The 22397-nt window shown below is 40.1% G+C and overlaps 1 protein-coding gene across 3 annotated transcripts; it reads right to left on the minus strand.

Moving 5' to 3' along the window:
- Positions 1–746: 746 nt before the first annotated feature.
- Positions 747–22391, minus strand: C4H6orf163 (chromosome 4 C6orf163 homolog). Of its 3 annotated transcripts, XM_015448836.3 has the most exons (6): positions 21822–22391; positions 21186–21356; positions 17498–17592; positions 15899–16006; positions 9331–9533; positions 747–1431 (listed from the first exon to the last, which is right to left on the minus strand). In XM_015448836.3, exons 2-6 carry the CDS (start codon positions 21331–21333, stop codon positions 996–998), a joined length of 990 nt encoding a protein of 329 aa, XP_015304322.2. In that variant the 5' UTR covers positions 21334–21356; positions 21822–22391; the 3' UTR covers positions 747–995. The 3 variants fall into 3 exon arrangements, with proteins under 3 accessions (XP_015304322.2, XP_073893631.1, XP_073893632.1); XM_074037530.1 differs by lacking the exon at positions 15899–16006; XM_074037531.1 differs by lacking the exons at positions 15899–16006; positions 17498–17592; positions 21822–22391 and having other exon boundaries at positions 21186–21323.
- Between the last annotated feature and the right edge of the window lie 6 nt (positions 22392–22397).

The following is a 22397-nucleotide window of genomic DNA, read 5'->3' on the forward strand; positions in this document are numbered from 1 at the left end:
TAAGTGAGTCTGTAGCCATACCAGACCAATCTGACCCAACTTTTATGTAACAAAGTAGTACATTGTTTTCCAGTTGCCATGGACCCTCAGGTCATGTAACCTGAGCATGCCCAGATGGACCAAGTGTTCAAACACAGAGGGAACTAATTGCTCAGACTCAGGAGTGGGAACTGAATTAAAGAAGTGGACATTGCATGGCAGGATCCAGAATCCAAATGGAGTGAGCTTTGACATCACCCCACGGCAGGATCCAGTTAGATCATGCCTTCCGACATCTCCTCATTACAAGATCCAATCAGATCATGCCTTATTACCCTATGCTTATAAAACCTGACCCAGCCCCCTGCTCAGGGAGACACTGCTTTGGGGACTATCCCTGGTGTTCTCCTTACTCCTTATAAATAATAAAATCCCCTTGCTAAATCTTCCTTGGTTGTGGTCATTGGGTTGACACCCACCAAGTGACCAAACCTGCCTGTTGTGTGGGCAATAAGTCCTTCCTGAATTACTCTATATGGGAGTCCCAGCATTTAAATTTTATCCTACTGTATGTGAGAGAAATTGCTTTTTTAAATTCACAATGCTACTGCATTCACCAAATGATAATCTCTCTACTGGAACTTAGCACACCTGCCCAAAACAGGAAAAACCTAAGGACACTTCCTTTACTTGTTTTCTATGGCAATAAATACTGAAATAATTAATTATATGTCTGATGTAGAAATGAATAAAGACAGATACAGAAGCGTGTTTAGGCTTCATCCAAGAAACCTTTCCCCTTTTAATCAGTTTGCTCCCTCTCACAGTTTTTTCTTCTCAGACTTGGCTCACTATAATCTGGAATGTACTTTTTAATATTTTGGTTTTCCATGAAAAATCTTACAGCCCAATAGTACCCTGCACAAGGCTGGGAAATCAATAAATGGTTTTTGTAATGAGTTAATTTATTTAGTCTAGAATGATGTCTTTTGTAGTGAAATTTCAGTTGAAGACTTCTAATCAAGAGTTGTTTTGTTCTCCTCAATAACAAGATTAGAAGGTGTTTTCTTTCTTTCTGGCAGAATAAAATCTGCATGTCCTGGTGAAAGCTTAGGAAAGGTATAATTGATGTATTTTTGAAATGCCATCCTGGTTTCCTGTAATTCCTCCTCTAGGAAATCTTTCCAATTTGTCATGATTCCCAGTTGTTTTGCTATAGACAGCAGCTCCCCCTGGGTGTTGGCCAGTGTATCCATCACATTGCCAAGAGTGGCCTGATGTGTTTTCTCTGCTTCTTGAAGCACTTCCTGTACCTCTTCTTGCTTCTGCCTCTGAGCTATGCCATAGAGGATGTTCATTTCATGTTCTTTTTCCCTCATCAGTCGGGCCACACTGGTCTTCTCATCCTTAGTAACTGTGATACCAGTATTCACAATTTCCTCCGTGGCTTTGCTACAAAGGATAATATGGATTTATAAGTTAGATGGATTGGCCACTAAAAACAAAATAATTTCATCTTTAAACACAGATGACTGAGTAATTGTTGAGATGAGCCACCAGCCTGAGACAGGCTGATACAGATGAGCTTTTGGATTGCATTAGCTGTTAACAAACAAAACATGTTTTCAGAGCAAGGACGCTTCCTATGTACTTACCTGCTGTGGGTTAGGGTGAGGCCACTAATCTAACATCTAATGGCAACTTTAGAAACCTGAGACCACCTTTTTCAGGAAAATATACATGCATTGTTCTTAAAAATGAGGAGATAGGGTCAGAGTTCCAAACTCTGTAGAGAAAGTATTTCTTTATATTAATCCAGCTGCTGACCTTTAGCCAGAGATGAAAAAACTTTATACTCACAGGATAGATATAGCTTTAATCTTGATTTTTATCTGAGCAATACTCTATGACAGTCACCTCAAACTTTTTGGTCTCGGGAACTCTTTACACTCTCAAAATTATTGAGGAAACCAAAGAGCTTTCATTTATACGAGTTATAGGTACTGACATTAACAGTTATATAAACGAAAAGGGAGACATTTTAAAAATATTAAAAATCTCTTACGAAAAACATTTTCCAAAACGATGAAATATTTCACGAGAAGAATGGTATAATTTAACTTTTTTTTTTTTTTGAGACAGTGTCTTGCTCTGTCACCCAGGCTACAGTAGCACAATGGCCTGACCCTGGCTTACTGCAACCTCCAGTTCCCAGGTTCAAGTGATTCACACGCCTCAGCCTCCAGAGTAGCTGGGATTACAGGTGTGCATCACTACACCCAGCTAATTTTTATATTTTTAGTAGAGATGGGATTTCACCATGTTGGCCAGGCTGGTCTTGAACTCCTGACCTCAAGTGATCCACCCGCCTTGGCCTCCCGAAGTGCTGGGATTACAGGTATGAGCCACTGCACCCAGCCTAATTTTAATTTTTTTTTTTGCAAAACTCTTTAATCTCCAGCTTAGTAAAAGCTGAATTTTCATACTGTTTCAATTTATTGTGATATCACCTATCACAAAACCCTGGAGAACACTATTTTATATTCATAGGAGACTAAGAGTGAAAAAGGCAAATAAAGTCTTAGTGTTATTAAGAAAATAGTTTTAATCTCATGGACTGCCTCCGTAAAGAGTCTCAGGGACCTTGAAGGGTCTCTGGACCACACATTCAGAAGCACTGCTAAATGATTAATAGACTTCTGGCTATAATGTAGGGAATTATATATAATTTATAGCAGCCAACCATGTTGACCTCTTACCATGTCCAAGCAGGTTAATGAGCATTCTATGCATACATTAATTCAATGAATTCTCAAAAACAATTCTGTAGTGTGGTTCCATTACTATGCTCTTTTTATGAAGAAGACATTGAGCTCAGGGAGTTAAGTAATTTGTCTAAGTTTGCTTAATAAGTAAAAGAGGCAAAATCTGCAACACAACTCAGGCAGTCTGAGTCCAGGACAAAAGCTCTTAGCCACTGTGATACATTTCCGGTGGACTTCTGCAGTTAACACAGTTTGAGCAGAACCTCAAAGATTTGAGGTTTTAAGATCTCAAATGTATGATTGTTAATAAAAATCCTCCCCCTCTGCCTCCCAGTCTAATACAGCCTTTCCAAGATTTACCACTGGCCCAATCTCCTAAATTCCATCCTCCAAGATGCAATTCTCTCATCTTCTCTGAGTCTTTCCACTTGACTTTCAAACCTGACAGACTTCCCTAGTCTTGAAGTAAATCACATGTTTCTTTAGCCTCTGTAGCCACTAAACTATTTCTCTTCTTCCTTTTCCCACCAACTATTTCCAATATTAATAACAAGGGTAATGATTTTTGAGTGCTTACTGTATTGCAGGAACTGTGGTAAGCATTTTACATGCATGATATCTCATTTAATTTTCACAATAACCCATTGAAGCTGATATTTTATTTATTTATTTAGAGATGAATCTTGCTCTGTCGTCCAGGCTGGAGTGCAGTGGCACCATCTTGGCTCACTGCAACCTCCGCCTCCCAGGTTCAAGTGATCCTTCTACCTCAGTCACCCACGTATCTGGGATTACAAGTGTGCACCACCACACATGGCTAACTTTTGTATTTTTAGTAGAGACACGGTTTCACTATGTTGGCCAGGCTGGTCTTGAACTCCTAACCTTAAGTGATCCACCCTCCTCGGTCTCCCAAAATGCTGGGATTACAGGTGTGAGCCACCGTGCCCGGCCTATTTTTATTTATAACCTGTGACTATTCCCTTGTAACAGGTGGGAAATGGAGGCTTAGAGAAGAGTGAGTTGTTCAGTGTCACACAACTGAGCAAGCTGGAGAGTTCCTGCCCTTAATCATTACCTGCTTCAAGCTCGAGTGGGCACTATAAATTTTTTGTCAGGAGGGCAGCACAATGAAAATAACATTTTAGACTTGTTATTCAGGTAACAGTGGGTGAACTGAATCTTAGTGGGGTGAGCTAGAGAGACCAATTGTATCATTTCATAATATTCTTGAGGTGCAACGATGAGGGTCTGAACTAATGACAAAAGAGAGGGTTGGGAAGAGGAAGAGAAAGGGTTAAGCCGAGGAAATATTAAAAAGTCATAGCTGCCAGAATCTGTGACTGCAAAGATACAGGGGATGTGGGAAAAAGAGGAATCGAAACCAACTTGCTAATTTTCAACCTGGGTCACAGGGGAATGGAGGTTCCATTAATAGAAGTGATGCTGTGTATAGAGTGGGCAGTGTGCATCGACACACATTCTTAGGATTTAGTCTGATGTCTGATAACATCCTCAGGCTGTCGATGAGATTGTCAGGGTGATGACCAGGGACCAATCTCCAAAGAGGAAGCTGTGCTCCCTGTGTCCTCTGACACAAGCAGGCATGAGTTTCCTGCCAAGTGGGGCTGACTCTCCTCTCACTCAAATGGGAGGTTTCATTTACGGGCTAACTGGAAGGTTCTACCAGAATTGAGCTCAGGTAAAACTGATCCAGTAACATATATCTCGGATGACTCCAGCTCCCAACCTCAATGACAGTCCCTTTCAGACTCCCTGATATCAAAATATCTTACTGCTATACAGAATCTGGTACTTAAAAAATCTTTCCAACTTTTCTTTCTTCTTTTTTTTTTGGTTTTAAACAGGGTCCCACTCTGTTGCCCAGGCTGGAGTGCAGTGGTATCATCTTGACTCACTGCAAACTCTGCCTCCTGGGCTCAAGCAATCCTCCCACCTCAGCCTCTGGAGTAGCTGAGACTACAGGCATGTGCCACCATGCCCAGCTAATTTTTGTATTTCTTGTAGAGACAGGGTTTTGCCATGTTGGCCAGGCTCGACTCAAGTGATCCTCCTACCTCAGCCTCCCAAAGTGCGGGGATTACAAGCACAAGCCGCCGCACCCAGACCCAACTTTTCCCAGCCTGCCTTAGTGCTTGAATATTTGATCCTTTGGTTTAAGGTCTGAGTGACTCTGAATTTCATTCTGATGAGTTCCCTGAAGTTGTGGAATTAAAGCCAGGAGTGGTGTGGGGTGCAGTGCATCGAGGGTGTGACCCGGAATGCCCATTTATCTTTGTATCTCCCCTGCCTAGTGTGGTGCCCGTTGTGGATACAACAGGCAATCAATAAATGTATGAATGAATAAATGGGTAATACAGATGAAGTTCTCTCTAAATCATGTTGTGCTGAATAACACTAAATTTTAAAGCAGATATGTTGGAACATTACAAAAGCTTAAAAGAATTCATGAGGCTGGGCGTGGTGGCTCATGCCTGTAATCCCAGCACTTTGGGAGGCAGAAGCAAGTGGATCACCTGAAGTCAGGAGTTCGAGACCAGCTTGGCCAACATGGAGAAGCCCCATCTCTACTAAAAATACAAAAATTAGCTGGGCATGGTGGTGAGTACCTGTAATCCCAGCTACTTGGGAGGCTGAGGCAGGAAAATTGCTTGAACCTGGAAGGCGGAGGTTGCAGAGAGCAGAGATCGCATCACTGCACTTCAGCCTAGGCAACAAAGCAAGACTCTCTCTCAAAAAAAAAAAAAAAAAAAAAAATTCATGCTTAAAAAGGATTCTTAATATAAGCAAAATATTTGCCATAGGAAAATAGCCAATTCTTGGGATATGTGTACAATGTTTTTCAATGTACATAAATTAGTCTACCTGTATTTTTTTTTTTTTTTTTTAACTGAAAGAGGGCCTAGAAAGCTTATCATATGAGAAAGAACTGTGAAAGAACTAGGTATTAGTACATTTTGGTTTTTCCTTCCCTTCTTCAAATTAAATCTTGGACATATTCTCTCTCCTCAAACATTTGAAGAATCACCATGCACAGAGAAGGAGCAGGGCCAGAAGCCAAGGGTAAAGGTGAGGCCCAGAGTTTCTGGATCCACATAAGGAAGAACATGACAAGTAGAGGTGTTCAGCATGTGGACCAACCACCTCAACCAGCAACATAAGGAGGCTCACCAATGACTGGCTGGCAGAAGGAATGGCATGTCCAGCTCCATAACCCCCCCAATGCCCATTCCGACGTGAAGTGAATGTCTATGCTTTCTGTAAGCAGTGAGGTTCTTCTGCCCTCTCTATCTTTATGAGGCTGTACACTTGTAATTTTGAAATACACACCGTATTTCAGGGTGGCACTGGCCAGAAAAGTAACTATTTTCAAAATAGTTGTAGTGTGTGTCCAAATTTACAGGATTCAGTCTGATATTTTATAAAACAGACTCTTGGAGAATGAAAACAAGTTACTAAATAAAATCATCATCTGATATGTAATAACTCAATCTTAACTGATAGGGAAAAAATAAACCATGGAAAATCCATACTAGCAATTGATCCTTTGCCTGGTTAGTCTGTAAATAAGCTATTAATCTACTTTTCATTAGAACTATAGGACTGTTAGCACTATTTCAATCAGGTACAAGCATTGTGTTTACCAGTAACCTATATTCTGATTTTCTACCTGGGACATGGGGAACTCCTGGTTCTCTGATCTGGCAGGAGGCTGCAGGCATTTCAGAAGTTAGGTAGGTGAGGGACATCTCCAGATGCTAGCATTCAGCAGTGCATTTCTATCCCCGGGTTATTAACACTCTTGAACCTCCCCTTGGTGCTGCCTCATTATACATCACGCTTTCTCCTTCCATGTCTTTGCTCATTCTGTTCTCATTCTTTTACCTCTCTCACAGGTGGGACCTCCTACCTTCTCTCTAAGGCCCAACCCAGGACAAACTTCCTCCAAAAAACCGACCTCACTACATAACCCACCCATACTGCTTGATCTTTCCAGGACTTTGAACTCTTCCAGCACCTATGTGCTATTTGTACCAGCCCATCCAGCCTTGCTTGTTGGGGGCAGCCATGCTCTAGTGATTTTACACAGTGTTGAGAAAGAGCCCTTAATTTGTGCCACATCCACAGAAGGTACTTGAGGAGCTCTGTTGAAGTGAACAAATCCTCTAGAAAACTCACATAGCTTCTCTATCTCTAGAGCAGGTAGCATAATGGAAGGTCATAAGCTTTGACATCATAAAGGCCAGGGTTCAAATCAGGCCCTGTCACCTCTTTCCTCTGTGACCTTTGGCAGTTTACTTAGTTTCCCTTTAAGGCCTTAACCCTCCAGGGTCTTTGCCTGAAGATATGTAGGATGATACAATCTCCTAGGAAGGGATATGCAGATACAAGAAGGAGTATACAAAAAGCCTTGCATGTGCTGGGTATTGAATAAGGGAAGTTGTCAGTAGGAATTGCAGCCATGACCACAAAAAGTCCTGAGTGGTTATTTCATTCATGCCTTGCCTTGGGCTAGAAAACAATTAGAACCTTTACAAACAGAGACTTTTTTTTTTTTTTTTTTTTGAGAGGAAGTCTCACTCTGTGCCCAGGCTGGAGTGCAGTGGCGAGATCTTGGCTCACTGCAAGCTCCGCCTCCCGAGTTCACGCCATTCTCCTGCCTCAGTCTCCTGAGTAGCTGGGACTACAGGTGCCCGCCACCACACCTGGCTAATTTTTTTTGTATTTTTAGTAGAGACGGGGTTTCACCTTGTTATCCAGGATGGTCTAGATCTCCTGACTTCGTGATCCACCTGCCTTGGCCTCCCAAAATGCTGGGATTACAGGCCTTAGCCACCACCCCCAGCCTTTTTTTTTTTTTTAACTTTAAGAGAAAGAGTCCAGTGTCTCCTGGGCAACCTGTTTAGAATCTAATCACCTCAATCCACAAAAAAGTTTTCTATATAGTTAACAAATTTCTCATGATATATAAGTGTTCTGAATCCTTAAGTCTTGATGAAAGTTTATAAGATCTGGTGTGCTGAAGAGTGGCTTCGACTAACTGCAAGAAATTTAAACCATTTGTTCAATAAATATTTCAAGAATGCCTACCATGTGCCAGACTTTCTTCCAGGCACTTGGGAAACATCAATAAACAAAATGGGCATTCTAGCTGGATATATTTTAACACTACATATGGCAGTTCCTTAATCCTAGTCTACGGATTCAATAAAAGGCAGACATTGAAAACCTTCCATCAAACCTCACAGAGGAAAGGGCTGGAGGGGGTGCAAAAACAATCTAGCAAGAGAGGGAGGAGACCGCAAGTGTGTGTGAGGAGGGGACCCAGAGGGTCCCACGGGTGCCTGCACAGCTCCTGCAGATGCCCGGCAGGAGAAAAAGGAAAAGAGGATCCACCTTCCAGTGCATTGAGCCACGACTCATTCCCTAACCCCCTCCTGGTATCCCCTCTCATCTTCGTCTTCTACCTCCACAATGACCTGTAGTCTATGCAGGAAGAGAGGTACCAGTTAAACTGTCACAGCTGCAGCTCTCATTCTCATTTATCTGTACCTCCTCCAGGATCTTACCTGTGTCCCTGTTCTAAAGAGTTCTAATGAAAAAGATTTTACCCATTAATTATATAGAAATGGATTTGTTTGTTAACTCAAGCAGCAAAGCAAAAGGGACCAGTCACAAAGGCCAAATAGGGAGGTCTCAGTCTCAGCTCTGCTGCTACAAATCAGTGATCGTGGGCAGGTAAATGACCTGGTACAAAAAAATCTGGAAATTACATTTTTTCTCTTGCCCCTGACAATCCCTGAACTCCTAACTGCTGTCCTGTTCCAGCAAATAATCATTACATATATAGAAATAGTTACCTTGGTTGTCTTAAAATATATATATATGTGTGATCTGATCTGTGATTACGCACATACATATGGCTGTAAACACATCAAAAGGGCATGGAAGGATATAGACTCTATTGTTTAAAATAACTGTCTCTGGGAGGCAGGGAGGGTGCAGGGGAAGAAATGCATCAGGACTTGCAATTTTGCTCTATATATTTCCATAATGTCAATTTCTTTTGCAACATATATTACTTGTATAATAAGAAAAAGACCAAAAAGTAACACAAACATAATAGTGTATGATCTAGGCTAGAGAATGTGAAGATTGATTTTAATGATGTGTTTATGGGAAACGATTTCTTGATTCCTGTCCTTGGTTTCTTAAAACTGGTGATACAGAATGAAAAATACCATATTTAGAGAGTAGCTATCTTTCAAGCAGGGACAAGAAGAAGATACGATTGAGGAAGAACACATGAGAGCTTTAGAAAACAGCAATTTTCAATCCCTTAAGCTGAATGGTAGGTTTTTGAGTATTTACGTTATTATTTTTCTTTAAGCCACACACATACTCTACAATATAAATTGCTCCCTATGTTTGGTATTTTCCATAATAAAAATGTAAAAACACAAAAACTGGGCAATATCTACCTATGTACTATAACCTTATCTGTTTCTCCAGGTTGATTTTGATAAAGGAAGATACTAATTTGCAAATGAGTTCTCTGGAATACCTTTTCTGGGCCTGGATTGCTTTCTGGGCGATGAGTCTTTCTTCAGCCCTGGCTTTCTCCACAGCTTCCACCTTCTCTCTGTGGCATTCCATCATAATCCTTTGGATTCTGTGGACCATGCGCTGTTCTGCAGCCAAGTGCTCTCTCTTCATTTCGTCATCCATGTTTTGATACATCTCTGTCTTAGTTTTAGCTGTCACTTCCTGAAGCAATGGCAAAACTAGGTTTAGCTATTACAGATTTGATGTCTAAAACCACACATTAAGAGGCTATTTAAACCATAGTTTTATCTATCTGCTGGCAAGTGTACCTGTTAACACTGATGATTTAAAAGAAGAGTGTGTATGATATGGAAAACTTTTATTTATATGATGTTAGGTAGAACCAAAAATATACAAACGATGTAATATAAATATCTACATAGATAATATTGAAAGAGAATATGGAAAAAAGAAAATAGTTGGTATAGAGGGGTAGGGTTAAAGGTCTTTTTTCTTGATTGTTCAAATATTCTAGTATCATAGTATCATTATGCATAATTACATAATGCAATTCTGCTTTAGTAAGCCAGTCCTGGAAAATGGCAGAAATAATTATTATGCCTCCTGAGTGTCTCCTGGGTGGGAGAGAACCTGAGGTTCAGGCAGAAAACAATTGCACGGTATTACAGTCACAGGAATCTGCCCACCTGTCCCCACCATTGTTTCAGCATTCCAACTTATTAGTGTTGAAGGGCCCTTTCTCCTTTGCGGAAGGGACAGGAATAAGTGCTCCATTGTTCCAGGAAGGAGGACCTGAGGAGGGCCTTCAACCAAATAAGTAGACGAAGCACTAGTCAAACCAAGACCTGTGGAAAACAGACCCACAAATTGCGCTCAAGGAAAACCCTGCCACCATTTTGGAAATGCCTACTAATACCACAGTGTGCCTGGCACTCCGAGGCCCAGATGCTACATACACAAGAAGGTGGGGATCTTGGTCCTCAGGGGATTCACTGTCTAGTGGAGGAGGCCAACAACCTAATTGTGCAATACATGTTACAGAAATATAACAATACGTAGAAATATAACATTATAAAGAGGAGGAGCAAATCATTCTGTCCACGAATTTTAAAATTTTCACTTAAAGGTAATTTTTTTTTTTTTTTTTTTTTTTTGAGACAGGTTCTCATTCTGTTGCCCAGGCTGGGGTGCAATGGCACAATCACAGCTCACTTCAGCCTCGACCTCCCAGGCTCAGGCAATCCTCCCACCTCAGCCTCCCATGTAGCTGAGACTATAGACACTTGCCACCATGCCTGGCTAATTTTTCTATTTTTTGTAGAAATAGGGTTTCACCATGTTGCCCAGGCTTGTCTTGAATTTCTGGGCTCAAGTGATCTGCCCATCTTGACCTCCCAAACTGCTGGAATTACAGGCATGAGCCACTGTGCCTGGCCCAAAGGTAAATGTTTATCTCTATTTGGGAAGACATCAAAAGAACATAGAGAAATTAAGTTATTTCACATAGCACATCAATGGAAGAACTAGGGATAGAAGCCAGGGTTGCTGACTGCCAGTTTCTCACTTCATTCCTGGCTGCGATGCTGGAGTCTTTCAAGAGATTCATCAATTGTACAGTCTTGTAAGACATAGTACAGTGGGTTTTCTTTGGTTTTCAATAGCTGCAGAATCCCTTCTTTAAATGAAATCTTACCCAGAATAGAAAGGAATAAAACCAGTAAGAGTTCTCCTGGCTGAAGATTGCTCAACTCCCTTTAGCACCATTTCTACGGGAGCCCCTGAGAGAGCCAGCTGTTTACAGTGTCCAGAGAGATTCCTCAGCTGAAGCTGAGAGAAAGTCAAGAGAACTCTAAATTATAATGGAAACTGAAATTGCTTCAGCTTCTCAGAAGATTATTTCAACAATTAAAATATTTGTTAAGACAGACCTTTCAGCTTTTTCAAGAGAAAAAGTTCTCAATTTCTCACTTTGGCTACTTCAAGGGTGAAAAGTTAAAAAATGAAACAGACACCAGAAATCAACTTTAAGAATCTCTCCAAAGTGGCCTCAGTTGATATATTTAGAAAATCATTTTAGGAAAACATTGGCCATTTAGAAATGCTAGCTGGGTTTCCTACAGAAGGCTTTGTCTCTTAAATTACTAAAATTTTTTTGGACAAAATATTTTGAATGGAAATGTTTCTAAATGTCTTTAACACCATAAAAAGAACATTATGAAACAATCTAACACTTTCTTGATGATCCAGGCTTGGTAGACAAAGATGAATGGTTGTACTGGGCCAAAAACTTCATGTGGCATTTAATAATTGTTGAAGTTCATAGAGCCACTTGTTATCTGTCATAAACGACCCCAGATTGTTTTGCTTTTTGAAATTTCATCTTTGTTCCTTGTAGGTATCAAATTTTTCTTTTCTTCAGAGAACAGGAAGATTACTTGCCATCAGGCTGAGGATGCTGCTGTAGCTGCTATCAGTGAGCCCCTTTTTGTTATTTTTACTTTCCAGTATTTAATCTATTTCCAATTTGAAAAATCAAGCAACCCTCCTGGGTGTGGTGGCTCATGCCTATAATCCCAGCACTTTGGGAGGTTGAGGAGGGCAGATCATTTGAGGCCAGGAGTTCAAGACCAGTCTGGCTGCCAGGCCAACATGGCAAAACCCTGTCTCTATTAAAAATACAAACTTAGCTGGGTGTGGAGGTGCACACTTGTAATCCCAGCTACTCGCGAGGCTGAGGCAGGAGAATCACTTGAACTCAGGAGGCAGAGGTTGCAGTGAGCCGAGATCGCACCACTGCACTCCTGCTTGGGCTATAGAGAGACTCCATTTCAAAAGAAAAGAAAACAAAAGAAAAATCAAGCATCTAAGTCTGTTGGGTTTAGGTTGTCAAATAAGCATAATGACATCTGAGTGGGGGTGAAGAGGTTCTGCTATGTGTAATAAGCCTGAGTTACTCTCTTGTAGTCAGAGGCCTTTAATTCCTTAGGGAGATATTTTAACTTACTTCTGGGTTTTCAAGTACATTCTCAGTAATTCAGACTGCTGGGTGATGGTTGAGCTTAAGACAGGTGAAGTACTACCATAATATATTCCTATATGAATCATTAATTTTTTTCAGAATGAAATGTATTTAATAGAACTCTTGCAAACATCTGTTGAAGAAGGAAAAAAAGTCAGTGTCAATAGGGTGGTGTGAGACTGTTGTATGCCTGAAATTTTTTGGCACAAAGTGATAGTGTTTTTGTTTTTTTTTTTTTAATTTTCAATTTTTGTGGATGCATGAGGTATTTTGGTCTAGGCATACAATGTGTAATAATCACACAAGGTTAAATGGAATATCCCTCACCTCAAGCATTTATCCTTTCTTTGTGTTACAAACAATCCAATTATACTCTTTCAGTCATTTTTAAACATACAATAAATTATTGAATCATAGAATTTAAAAATGACATTCCAGCCCTTTACTTTGGCTGGGTTCTGAAGCAGGTATTCAGATAATTAGAAATTATCTGATTCCTAATTACTAACTAGGAATTCAGATAATTGAACTCAGTCCCTCTTTTATGTAATGATTTAATAAAACCAAAATTCATTTACTGTCTCACATAGCATGTGGAATATATATTTAAAGCTCCAAAAATAATTAAGTAACCTGCTGTTCGTCGGTGTTCTTATTCAATGTAAGGAGGCCTTACATTGCTTTTACTTTTAATGAAATGCTTTTACTGAAATGCATCTTGAGTGAGTCACCCCACATTTTGAGATATTGTAAGAAACAGATTCATGGACTCCATCGTGTTAACTGTACAGATGTTTGACAGGCATTTTTACACAATGTCCCCCTCAGGAGATACTGCTCTGAGGCTTCATAGCTAGGAATATCTGAGCCTCTCAGGTGCCTAATTTGTCTGTACCTTATGGGCATGGTGAGTCACAGCATTTCCCTCTTTGCATTGGCTGCCAGAAAGCTCAAGGTCCAATCAGTGATAACTGCACAGGACATCATGGCATATATACATTTTTAAGTTTTAAATTTACCTATGACTTTATTATATTTCCTACTCTAGTTTTTCATTTATTTTTCCTTTAGCTTTCATCTTCTCATTTACTTTTTGATATTATTGTCTTTCAATAATTTAAACACCTTTTCAAAAGATTACCTATCCATCAAATAAGATCTAGAAATTTTATCTAACAGCATGCATTTGAAACACACCAAACTCCTTTTTTTTTCACACTTTAAAAACTTTATTTATATAAAAAACTCATTTGTTTTTAAAAGCATTAACAAGACAGAAAGAAAAGAGAAAAGGTATGAAGCAGAACACAGGCCCCTTAGCAGTGTTCGGTGGGAAGGTGGGATTTTTGGTTCTCTGGAATTGAATGTTTAGTGTTTTTATAAACAAAAGAGAAAAAAAAAAGTTAAAGGTCCCCAAAAGCCCATGGCTGTTCTATTACCCACACCCTACGGAGAAAAAAAAGCACCAGGAAAAGAGCAGAAGAGGACAAAAGAACTCAAGAGTGGAGCCAGGTCTGGATGGGGCAATTTCCCCTGTGCAGGAAATACACCAAACTCTTTAGAGCAATCCCTGGTGGTCTCGACACATCAGAATTTAATATTTTGCTCTAGAGGAACTTGGTTTTCTGCTATATATTGGTAATCTCAAACTTTAATATGTGTGAGAATCACTTGGGCTGCTGATGGAGTCGGTAGGTCAGAATGAGGCCCAGGAATCTGTATGTCAGGCCCCCACGTGAATAGATTCTGATGCAGGTGGTTCACAGACAAGCCCTGAGAAGCAGTACTGATGTCTGTGTCTTAGTATCCTGCAGATATAACAGGGTGAAATAACCCCACACACTACTCTAGACTAATCATTCCTTCATAAATAAAAAATACCTGAAATGGTGGTATAAATGTAAATTCCCAACCCCTGGACAATTATTTCAGGAAGGTCAATCCCCCTTTAACTATCTACCTTTAACTTTTCTTAGGGCTTCTTTCTACTGAAGCACTAAGTGCATCAACTCCACTCAAAGGCTATGTGGGGTACAATAACATTATTTAAAGAAAGACTTGCATGTGAACCTTGAAACAGGCATCACATTTCCTCATGTCTTTACAACCTAATGCCAGGAAGGACATTCAAAATGTGTATCAACCAGCACAGTAGGGCCCACCTATCTGAATGGCCTCTGGCTGCAGCATTATAGCAGGGAACTAGAGCCCCTTGCCAAGCCATGAGTTATCTTTTTTTTTTTTTTTTTTTTTTTTGGAGTTATCCTTTTAAATTGCTGGATTGGGAGAGGTCCAGGAGTCTGCTGGGGAAGCAACCAGGGTGACCAAGGTGATAGAGGGCTTAGCGGGTGACTAGTTATCAACTGATAGAGAAGTATTTTAATACTTTAATTGCCAGTATGGCCATACTTGTACATAGCAACTGAAGAGCAGGCCTGCCTAAGACATGCTATAAATGCTCTTCACATTTTAACTGAAATGGGGAATGGGCAGTGGGCCACCACAGCCAACCCCTCAGGCACCATACCAACCCTGGCTGAGGCAGGCCACTGGAGCGAAGCCTTCAGGAGCCCTGGGGAGGAGCTCCCCTTCCTGCCAGCAAGTCCTCTCTGGGTAAAGACAGTTGATTTTTCTCACCTGGTACACATCTAGTATATGGTAGGTGCTCGTTGTTGCAACAATGAATAAATTGGCCTGCAGTCCCTGAACTGCTCATTAGTGTTCTTAAGTTAGGCCAAACCTGGGGCTGGACCTCTGCCACTTTCCTCCAGCTTCTGCCCGTGTATTGTCATACCTGTACCTTATCCTGTCCTGTCCCTCCCTTGACCAAAATGTGAAAATTGATCTGTAACCTTTTCCTTTGAGCAGATTTTGTAATCCAGTTACTGAACTAACAATGAATACTAGGGTCTCCACCTGAAAGTTTGTAAGTTACCTAGAGTCATGTACCTGAACAGGCTACAGGTTAGTATCCTTCATCTGTGACATCCGGCCCTGCATTAAATTCTTGAGGGACAGCTCAGATGTCCCTCTTGGCAGCACAGTAAGTGCAAACTTTAGAAAAAAAGGAAGAAATCACAGAAGGAGAACAGCCTGCTTCACTTGTTCAACTATTTGAGCACCTACCAAGTCAGGGAATTATGCTGGGCACCAGGGCTAGTCCAGTGATGAGACAGACACCCCTGCTGAAAGCTGCAGTCATGTGGGGGAGTCAGACATTCAACAACTAACCACACAATCATTTATTTAATTACAGTGAAGACTGCTATGAAAAAGATCAGGGTGTCATGGACAGTGTGTGGGTGGCAAGGCAAGGCTGGTCAGGCAAAGCTTCCCTTGGGAAGTAAGCTATGGGTTCTTCTTCACCCATTCATCACTGCTCTAGAGAGCTCAGCATCACTTCTGAGAACCTCCCAGGGATCCCAGCTAATGGCCATGAAACACCAACCTAGATTTTCTTATTATTTTTTTCTCATTCCCTTGCCAACTTTTTTTTTCTTTTTACTAATATAATTACTTTTAAAAGACAACAAGCCACTATAAAAACCTGTAAATCTTTTTGATGTTCCTCTTTCAAAATCTGAATTTCAATTTTGTGTCTGTCATTTGCTTCTTCAAGTGCTTTCTCCACTGCTTGTTTTTGACGTTCATTAGCCTTTGAAAGAAAGAGTCCATTTATCTATTAATGTAGCAGAATAAGCACAGGGCAACTTGGCTTATTCGGGATGTTAGTAAATCAGGTTTTCAAATTTACTGAAAATTAGCAACCACCATGGAGTCCCTAATTTCTTGCCCCATTCCCATCTCAAGCCTCCCATATCAAACTGTCTGCCTTAGCCAGAGATGCTCTAACGCATCCCAATCCAGGGCTAGCCTTGCCGTTTCTGGAATCGCTAAAGGCAAGGCAGCTTTACTATATGTAGGCTGCTGGGTTGCCTTTTCTCTTTGGCACTTTATTTCTTGCTTGATTGACTCTCAAAGTAACATATGTGCATTGTGGAAAATCTGGAAAACACAGTGAAGTGAAAAGATGTACAAAGCTAGAAGGAGCCGAGTAAAGAGGCAGAGTACCATCCAGGTTCCCTGCATTAGGTCCTCAGAAAGAACTTCAACTCTATTTGAAACGAATACACAGAACACTAGACCAACTTACATTCAAATTGTAGACTATTTACAAAAGCATCACCTTGTATAATTGATGTATAATTGATGGTTCACAATCAGTTTGAATTTTACCACTAATAAAAATAGATGACTACAAAGATTTTGAGATAAATCAAAATCTGGGGTATACAGAACTGGAGTATTCATACAGAACTGGAGTATTATGTATGTTCAAAACATTTTCATAACAAGCTTTTGCTGGCATTAATACTGAACAATGCTAATACTATTTGCTATAATGTCTATTTTATAAAGAAACTGAGAAACATTGTTCTAAGCACAGTGGCTTGTTCTGCTCTCAAGGAGCTGTAATTCTCTTTAGGAAGTTATTGATGTCATTCTATGATTGGAAGAAGTGGGGCTACAGGATTGAGGCTTTGCTTCAGTTTGATGCCTTGGATCCCAATGTCAGCCCTGATATTTAAATTGCCCTTATAGCGCTCAGCAGTCGTATGGACAAGGTATTAAGGATTTTGGAGAGAGGGGAGGAAAAGGGGAGTAGGCCATAGAGAAGCATTTGAAGAAATAGGAGTGTTACATGCTCCACAAATGGATAGTCTATATATTAAATGTTAGGCCATAAGAAACAACTATCAACAAGGAGTCTTCTTAGTTATTTTTTTTTCTTTTTAGTTCTGGTTTCAATCAAATGAAAATAAAGGGAGCAGGAGTCCTCCATACAGAGAGGGCAGCTGAGAAGGAAGGAAGCTCCTGATGATGCCAGCTTCTTACTAAGCATCTACTGTATGCCAGGCATATTATTTCACTGAACCCTCCCAACTATCCCACAGAATGGGTACTATTATTCCTCTTTTACAATGCAGAAACCAAGACTACAGAGGTTGTAGAACTTTCCCACGGTCCCACAGCTAGCAAGGATTCAGTCAGTTCTGACCACTACACTATACAGTTGTTTCAGACAAATCCAAAATGTGAAAGAATTGTAAAGATGGACTTTGGGTTGACATGTAACTTCTTTTACCTGAGCCCATACTTCAGCTTCTGCTTTTGCAATGCGTTCTCTGAGTATATCTTCTTGAAACTTCTCTTCTTTTTTCAGAATATTTGCCCCAATATCTGTGTATGTGAAGAGCAATGGTCACAAACCTCCACCGATTGCTTCCTGGCTTTCCTTTCCACCATTATGTAGTTATTTATGAGGGCTACTTAGGAGATACATCCTTTTAGGAGATGTCAGTATATATATTTCAAAGATACCCATTGAAAGAGTAAGTTTTTCTCTAATTAGGAGGGAATTCACAGCACTGTCAGGCCTGGATAGAGTTGGTCATTCCTCTCATCACAACCAGTCCACAACCAGCAGACAACTGGGGAGGTGAAATAAATGCCCTGAAGAAAGGGACACATTTTGTACACTCAAAGTAGAATGATGAGTGAATATTCAAGAGGTCTTAGCACATTATACAGCTCTCTCTCTCTCCCCCTGTTCCTATTTGGGTGCTAGTGCTAGCATCAGGAGAGGCGAAGTGGAATGCCTTCAACACATTACATGCCTTTCTTTAGTCTGTGGTTCTTTGTGGGTTTAACTGCTTCAGTATGGAGTGAGCTAAGGGGTAGAAGTTTACTATTTTTCAGCCAATGATCTAATTTGATTTCCAGATAATAACGTTCCCATAATAATATCCTCTCTACCCAGACAAGGTAATAAAAGTCTAGAGGAGGTTAGAGGACCACGCAATATCAGATAGCCAGGTCTTTCTCCACTGGTATTTCTTTCTTTTTCTTTTCTTTTCTTTTTTTTTTTTTTTTGAGAGGGAGTCTTGCTTTGTAGCCCAGGCTGCAGTGCAGTGTCGCAATCTCAGCTCACTGCAACCTCCGCCTCCCGATTCAAGTGATTCTCTTGCCTCAGCCTCCTGAGTAGCTGGGATTACAGGCGCCCACCACCATGCCTGACTAATTTTTGTATTTTTAGTAGAAACGGGCTTTCACCATGTTGGTCAGGCTGGTCTCAAACTCCTGACCTCAAGTGATCTGCCCACCTCGGCCTCCCAAAGTGCTAGGATTAGAGGCGTGAGTCACTGTGCCTGCCCTTCCTCTGGGATTTCTATGCTGAAGGTAATAGATTCTTAGAGCTATCTTGATCCACATTCCTCCTTTCCCAGTGGCTGGAGTAAGTCTAGCTGCAGCAGTAAACCATTAAGCCAACTCACTAAAAGGGTAAGCATGGACAGACTGAAAGCCTTGATGCCAGATTTCCCTTGGGTTTCTCTGTTAAAAGAGTCAAGAAATTCCATTTTATGCAATCTATTCTGAGTTAATGTTTCTGTCACTAGCAATTAAAAGTATATGTTTGATGGCAGAGAGTCTCCTACTAGTTCATCAGTGAATCTTAAAAACACAGGGCAGCATATATTACAGTAGCGATGGACACATACTGCAAAAGCCCAACATTGTATAGAAATAATTAGAAAAGATTTTCTAGGACAAAATGTGACTAAGCATGGACCATCAATGTATTGAACTTCATAAAAATATGATACAGGCGTAGGCTACCGCTATCCTCTTTCATGTTTAAATCCCATTGGTTTTATTAGTTGTTTTCAACCCTGATTGTACAACAGGACTCCTGCAAAGCTTTTAGTGCACGTACTGTAAAAGGAAAAAACTATTAATAAACAACTTGGATGAATCTCAAGGGCATTATGCTGAGCAAAGAAAGCCAATCTCAATGGGTTATATAATGTATGATTCTTTAGATAGCATACTCAGTGATAAAATTATAGTGATAGAGAACAGATTAGTGGTTGTCAGGGGTTCAAGTTTGGGGAGAAGAGAATGACAGCTAAGGGGTAACACGAGGGAGTTCCTTTGTGGTGATGGAACAGCTCCATGTTGTGATTGTGGTGACGGTTACATTAACATACACAAGTGATAAATTTCATAAAACTATATGCCTGGGGGAAAAAAGTATACATAAGGTCTGTACCTGAGTTAATAGTATTGTTTCAATGCCAATGTTCCGGCTTTGACAAAGTGCCAGGATTACATAAGATATCAATGGAAGCTGGATGAAGAGTACAAGGGAACTCTGATATATTTTGCAACTTGTGAGTCTTAAACTATCTTGAAATAAAAAAGGTTATTTAAACATGAAGGAAAAAATACACATGCTTAATCCTGACTGTAGAGGTCCTAATTTAGTGGCTCTGTGTTAGATTAGTATTAAATCCAGTGGGTCTGTGTTTGGATATCTGTATTAATGTATTTTTCAAAGTTCTATATAGTGCACTGCCAGGATTGAGAACTACTGTCCTATGAAATACTCACTAGCTCTTCTATGGACATTTCAACATGAACTTACTTATAAAGAACAGAGAATTTCAACTTTTTTTCTTTTTAACTTAAAACAGTTCAGCGACAAATAAAGGTCACTGAATAGAAAAGATTAATTTCTAACAATAGATTTAACTTATCCACTTAAGGTTTGGGTTAGATATTCCATAAAGCACAAGGAAATCAATCATTAAGGTATATCTAAGAATGGAGATATACTGTCCTGGGTATGAAAAGTCACTTTAGAGATTATAATGAATCATTCATACTAAGCATTTACTAAATGCTAAAAAACAATTTTGGTATTGATGTTTTTAGAGGATGATTCCAATTTGATCTCCCCCTACATTTTAGTTTTTTTTTCCAAACACCTCTCCAGCTTCTTATATTTTCAAATATCAGAAGTGAAATGAAATCACCTCAGTTTACCATTTTAAAGGAAGAGAGGATCAGAGGAGTATTTTGAGAGTCCTTAGGAAAATACTTACAAGGCTCAAGGTCAGATTGAAAACTCTTATGAGAATAAAAGAGAGACGGAAAACTATAGCACAATTTGATTTGCTTATGTATTATACATATGTATATACAGTAAAAGTCCTCATGTTATCTATATGTATCTACTTTTATGCCACTAGCTACTATTTAAAGGTTATAGTTTCTTTTACCCATTTATTAGGGTACTTTAAATTTTTTTTTTTTTTTTTTTTGAGGCAGAGTCTCGCTCTGTCACCCAGGCTGGAGTACAGTGGCGTGATCTCAGCTCACTGCAACCTCCACCTCCTGGGTTCAAGCTATTCTCTCACCTCAGCCTCCCGAGTAGCTGGGATTACAGGCACATGCCACCATGCCTGCCTAAATTCTTTTAGTAGAGACGGGGTTTCGCCATGTTGGCCAGGCTGGTCTTGAACTCTTGGCCTCAAGCGATATGCCCACTTTGGCCACCCAAAGTGCTGGGATTACAGGTGTGAGCCACTGTGCCCATCCAATTAGGGTATTATTTAGAGATAATATTTCCTCTCCTACACATACTGAAAGGTGCCCAAGTATGGCCAAGGGCAAAATGAACTCACATTTACTATTATGTGCTAGGATTTATAATAGATACGAATACTTCATTAAAGTCTCATAACAATCTGTAAGATAGGTATTAGTATCTTTATTTCCACATAAGGAAACAGATTGAGAGACTAAATACCCTGCCCAATACACACAACTATAAGTGGAGAAGCTGTATTCCAACCCATATTCTTCTCAAACATCCCTGTACAGACAAGCAACTCTGAAGAGAAAAAAGCTGATAAAAGTCTGTGTACCAGAAAGAATGACACATAACGCTATGAAGTGTTACAACAAAGGAAAACAATAAAGTCACTTACCTAGTATGTCTTTGTGAGTGTAAAAGCGTGTCTTCAGTGGCTTGTATTCATGGATCCGTTTGAAGGTTTTTCCAAAAGGGGCTGGTGGGATTATTTTATTACAAACAGCACAGCAAACAAAGCTGTTGTAATCTGAATTTCTGATCATAGTTAAATTTCAGATGTCTTCTCCTATTTACAGTTAAAATAATCTTAGAATCAGAAAAATTCGTTTCAAGAAAAGCTGACAGTTTAAGAAAGCTGGAAGAGGTTCAGGGTTTTAGGATGTTAGAGGCTGGTAAGGATTAAATGGTTCACATGATTAGGTAGTGGTTATGTGTCTAACTTAAAGAATGGTACTAAAAGCCCCTGCCATAGAAGGTATGGACACCAGATTTGGGAAGATTTAAGCAGTTGCTCCTTCCCAAACTCTAGCATTAAGTTGTTAACTTACTTAGCAACTGTTGCTAGGTAAGACAAGCTTTGCTCATAAAAGCAACTTCAAATAATGACAAAAGGGAGCATGATACAGCCATTCATTTTCCTGATACTTTCTATATTAGTTTCCTATTGCTGCTGTCTTACTCTGTTTTCTGTTGCTTATAATAGAATGCCTGAAACTGGATAGCTTATAAAGAAAAGGAAATTATTTCTTACAGTTTATGGAGGCTGAGAAGTCCAAGGTGGAGGAGCTGCATCAGGTAAGAATCGTCTTGATGGTGGGAACTCACTGAAGAGTCCTCAGGTAGTACAGGGTATGACATGGCCAGGGGCTGAGCTCACATGCTAGCTCAGGCCTCTCTTCCTCTTCTTATAAAGCCACCAGTTCTCCTTCCATGATAATCCATTAATCCTTTAACCCATGAATGAATTCACTCACCTCTTAAAGGCCTCACTTCTCAATACTACCACATTGGGGATTAAAGTTCAACATGAGTTTTGCAGGGGACAAATATTCAAACCATAGCACCACTGTGACAAACTAACACGAACTTCATAGCTTAAATGTAACACAAATTTATCCCCTTGCATTTCTGGAGATCAGAAGTCTAAAATGAGTCTTAGGGGCTAAGATCAAGTTGTTAGAAGGGCTGGTTCCTTCTGGAGGCTTCAGAGGAAAATCTGTTTCCTTGCCTTTTCCAGCTTCTAAAGACCATCCATATTCCTTGGGGTCATGGCCTCGCATCACATAGCCTTTCCCCCCAGTGCTTCCATAGTGACATTGTCTCTTCC

Source organism: Macaca fascicularis, chromosome 4 (genome assembly GCF_037993035.2).
Source record: "Macaca fascicularis isolate 582-1 chromosome 4, T2T-MFA8v1.1".
NCBI lineage: Eukaryota > Metazoa > Chordata > Mammalia > Primates > Cercopithecidae > Macaca > Macaca fascicularis.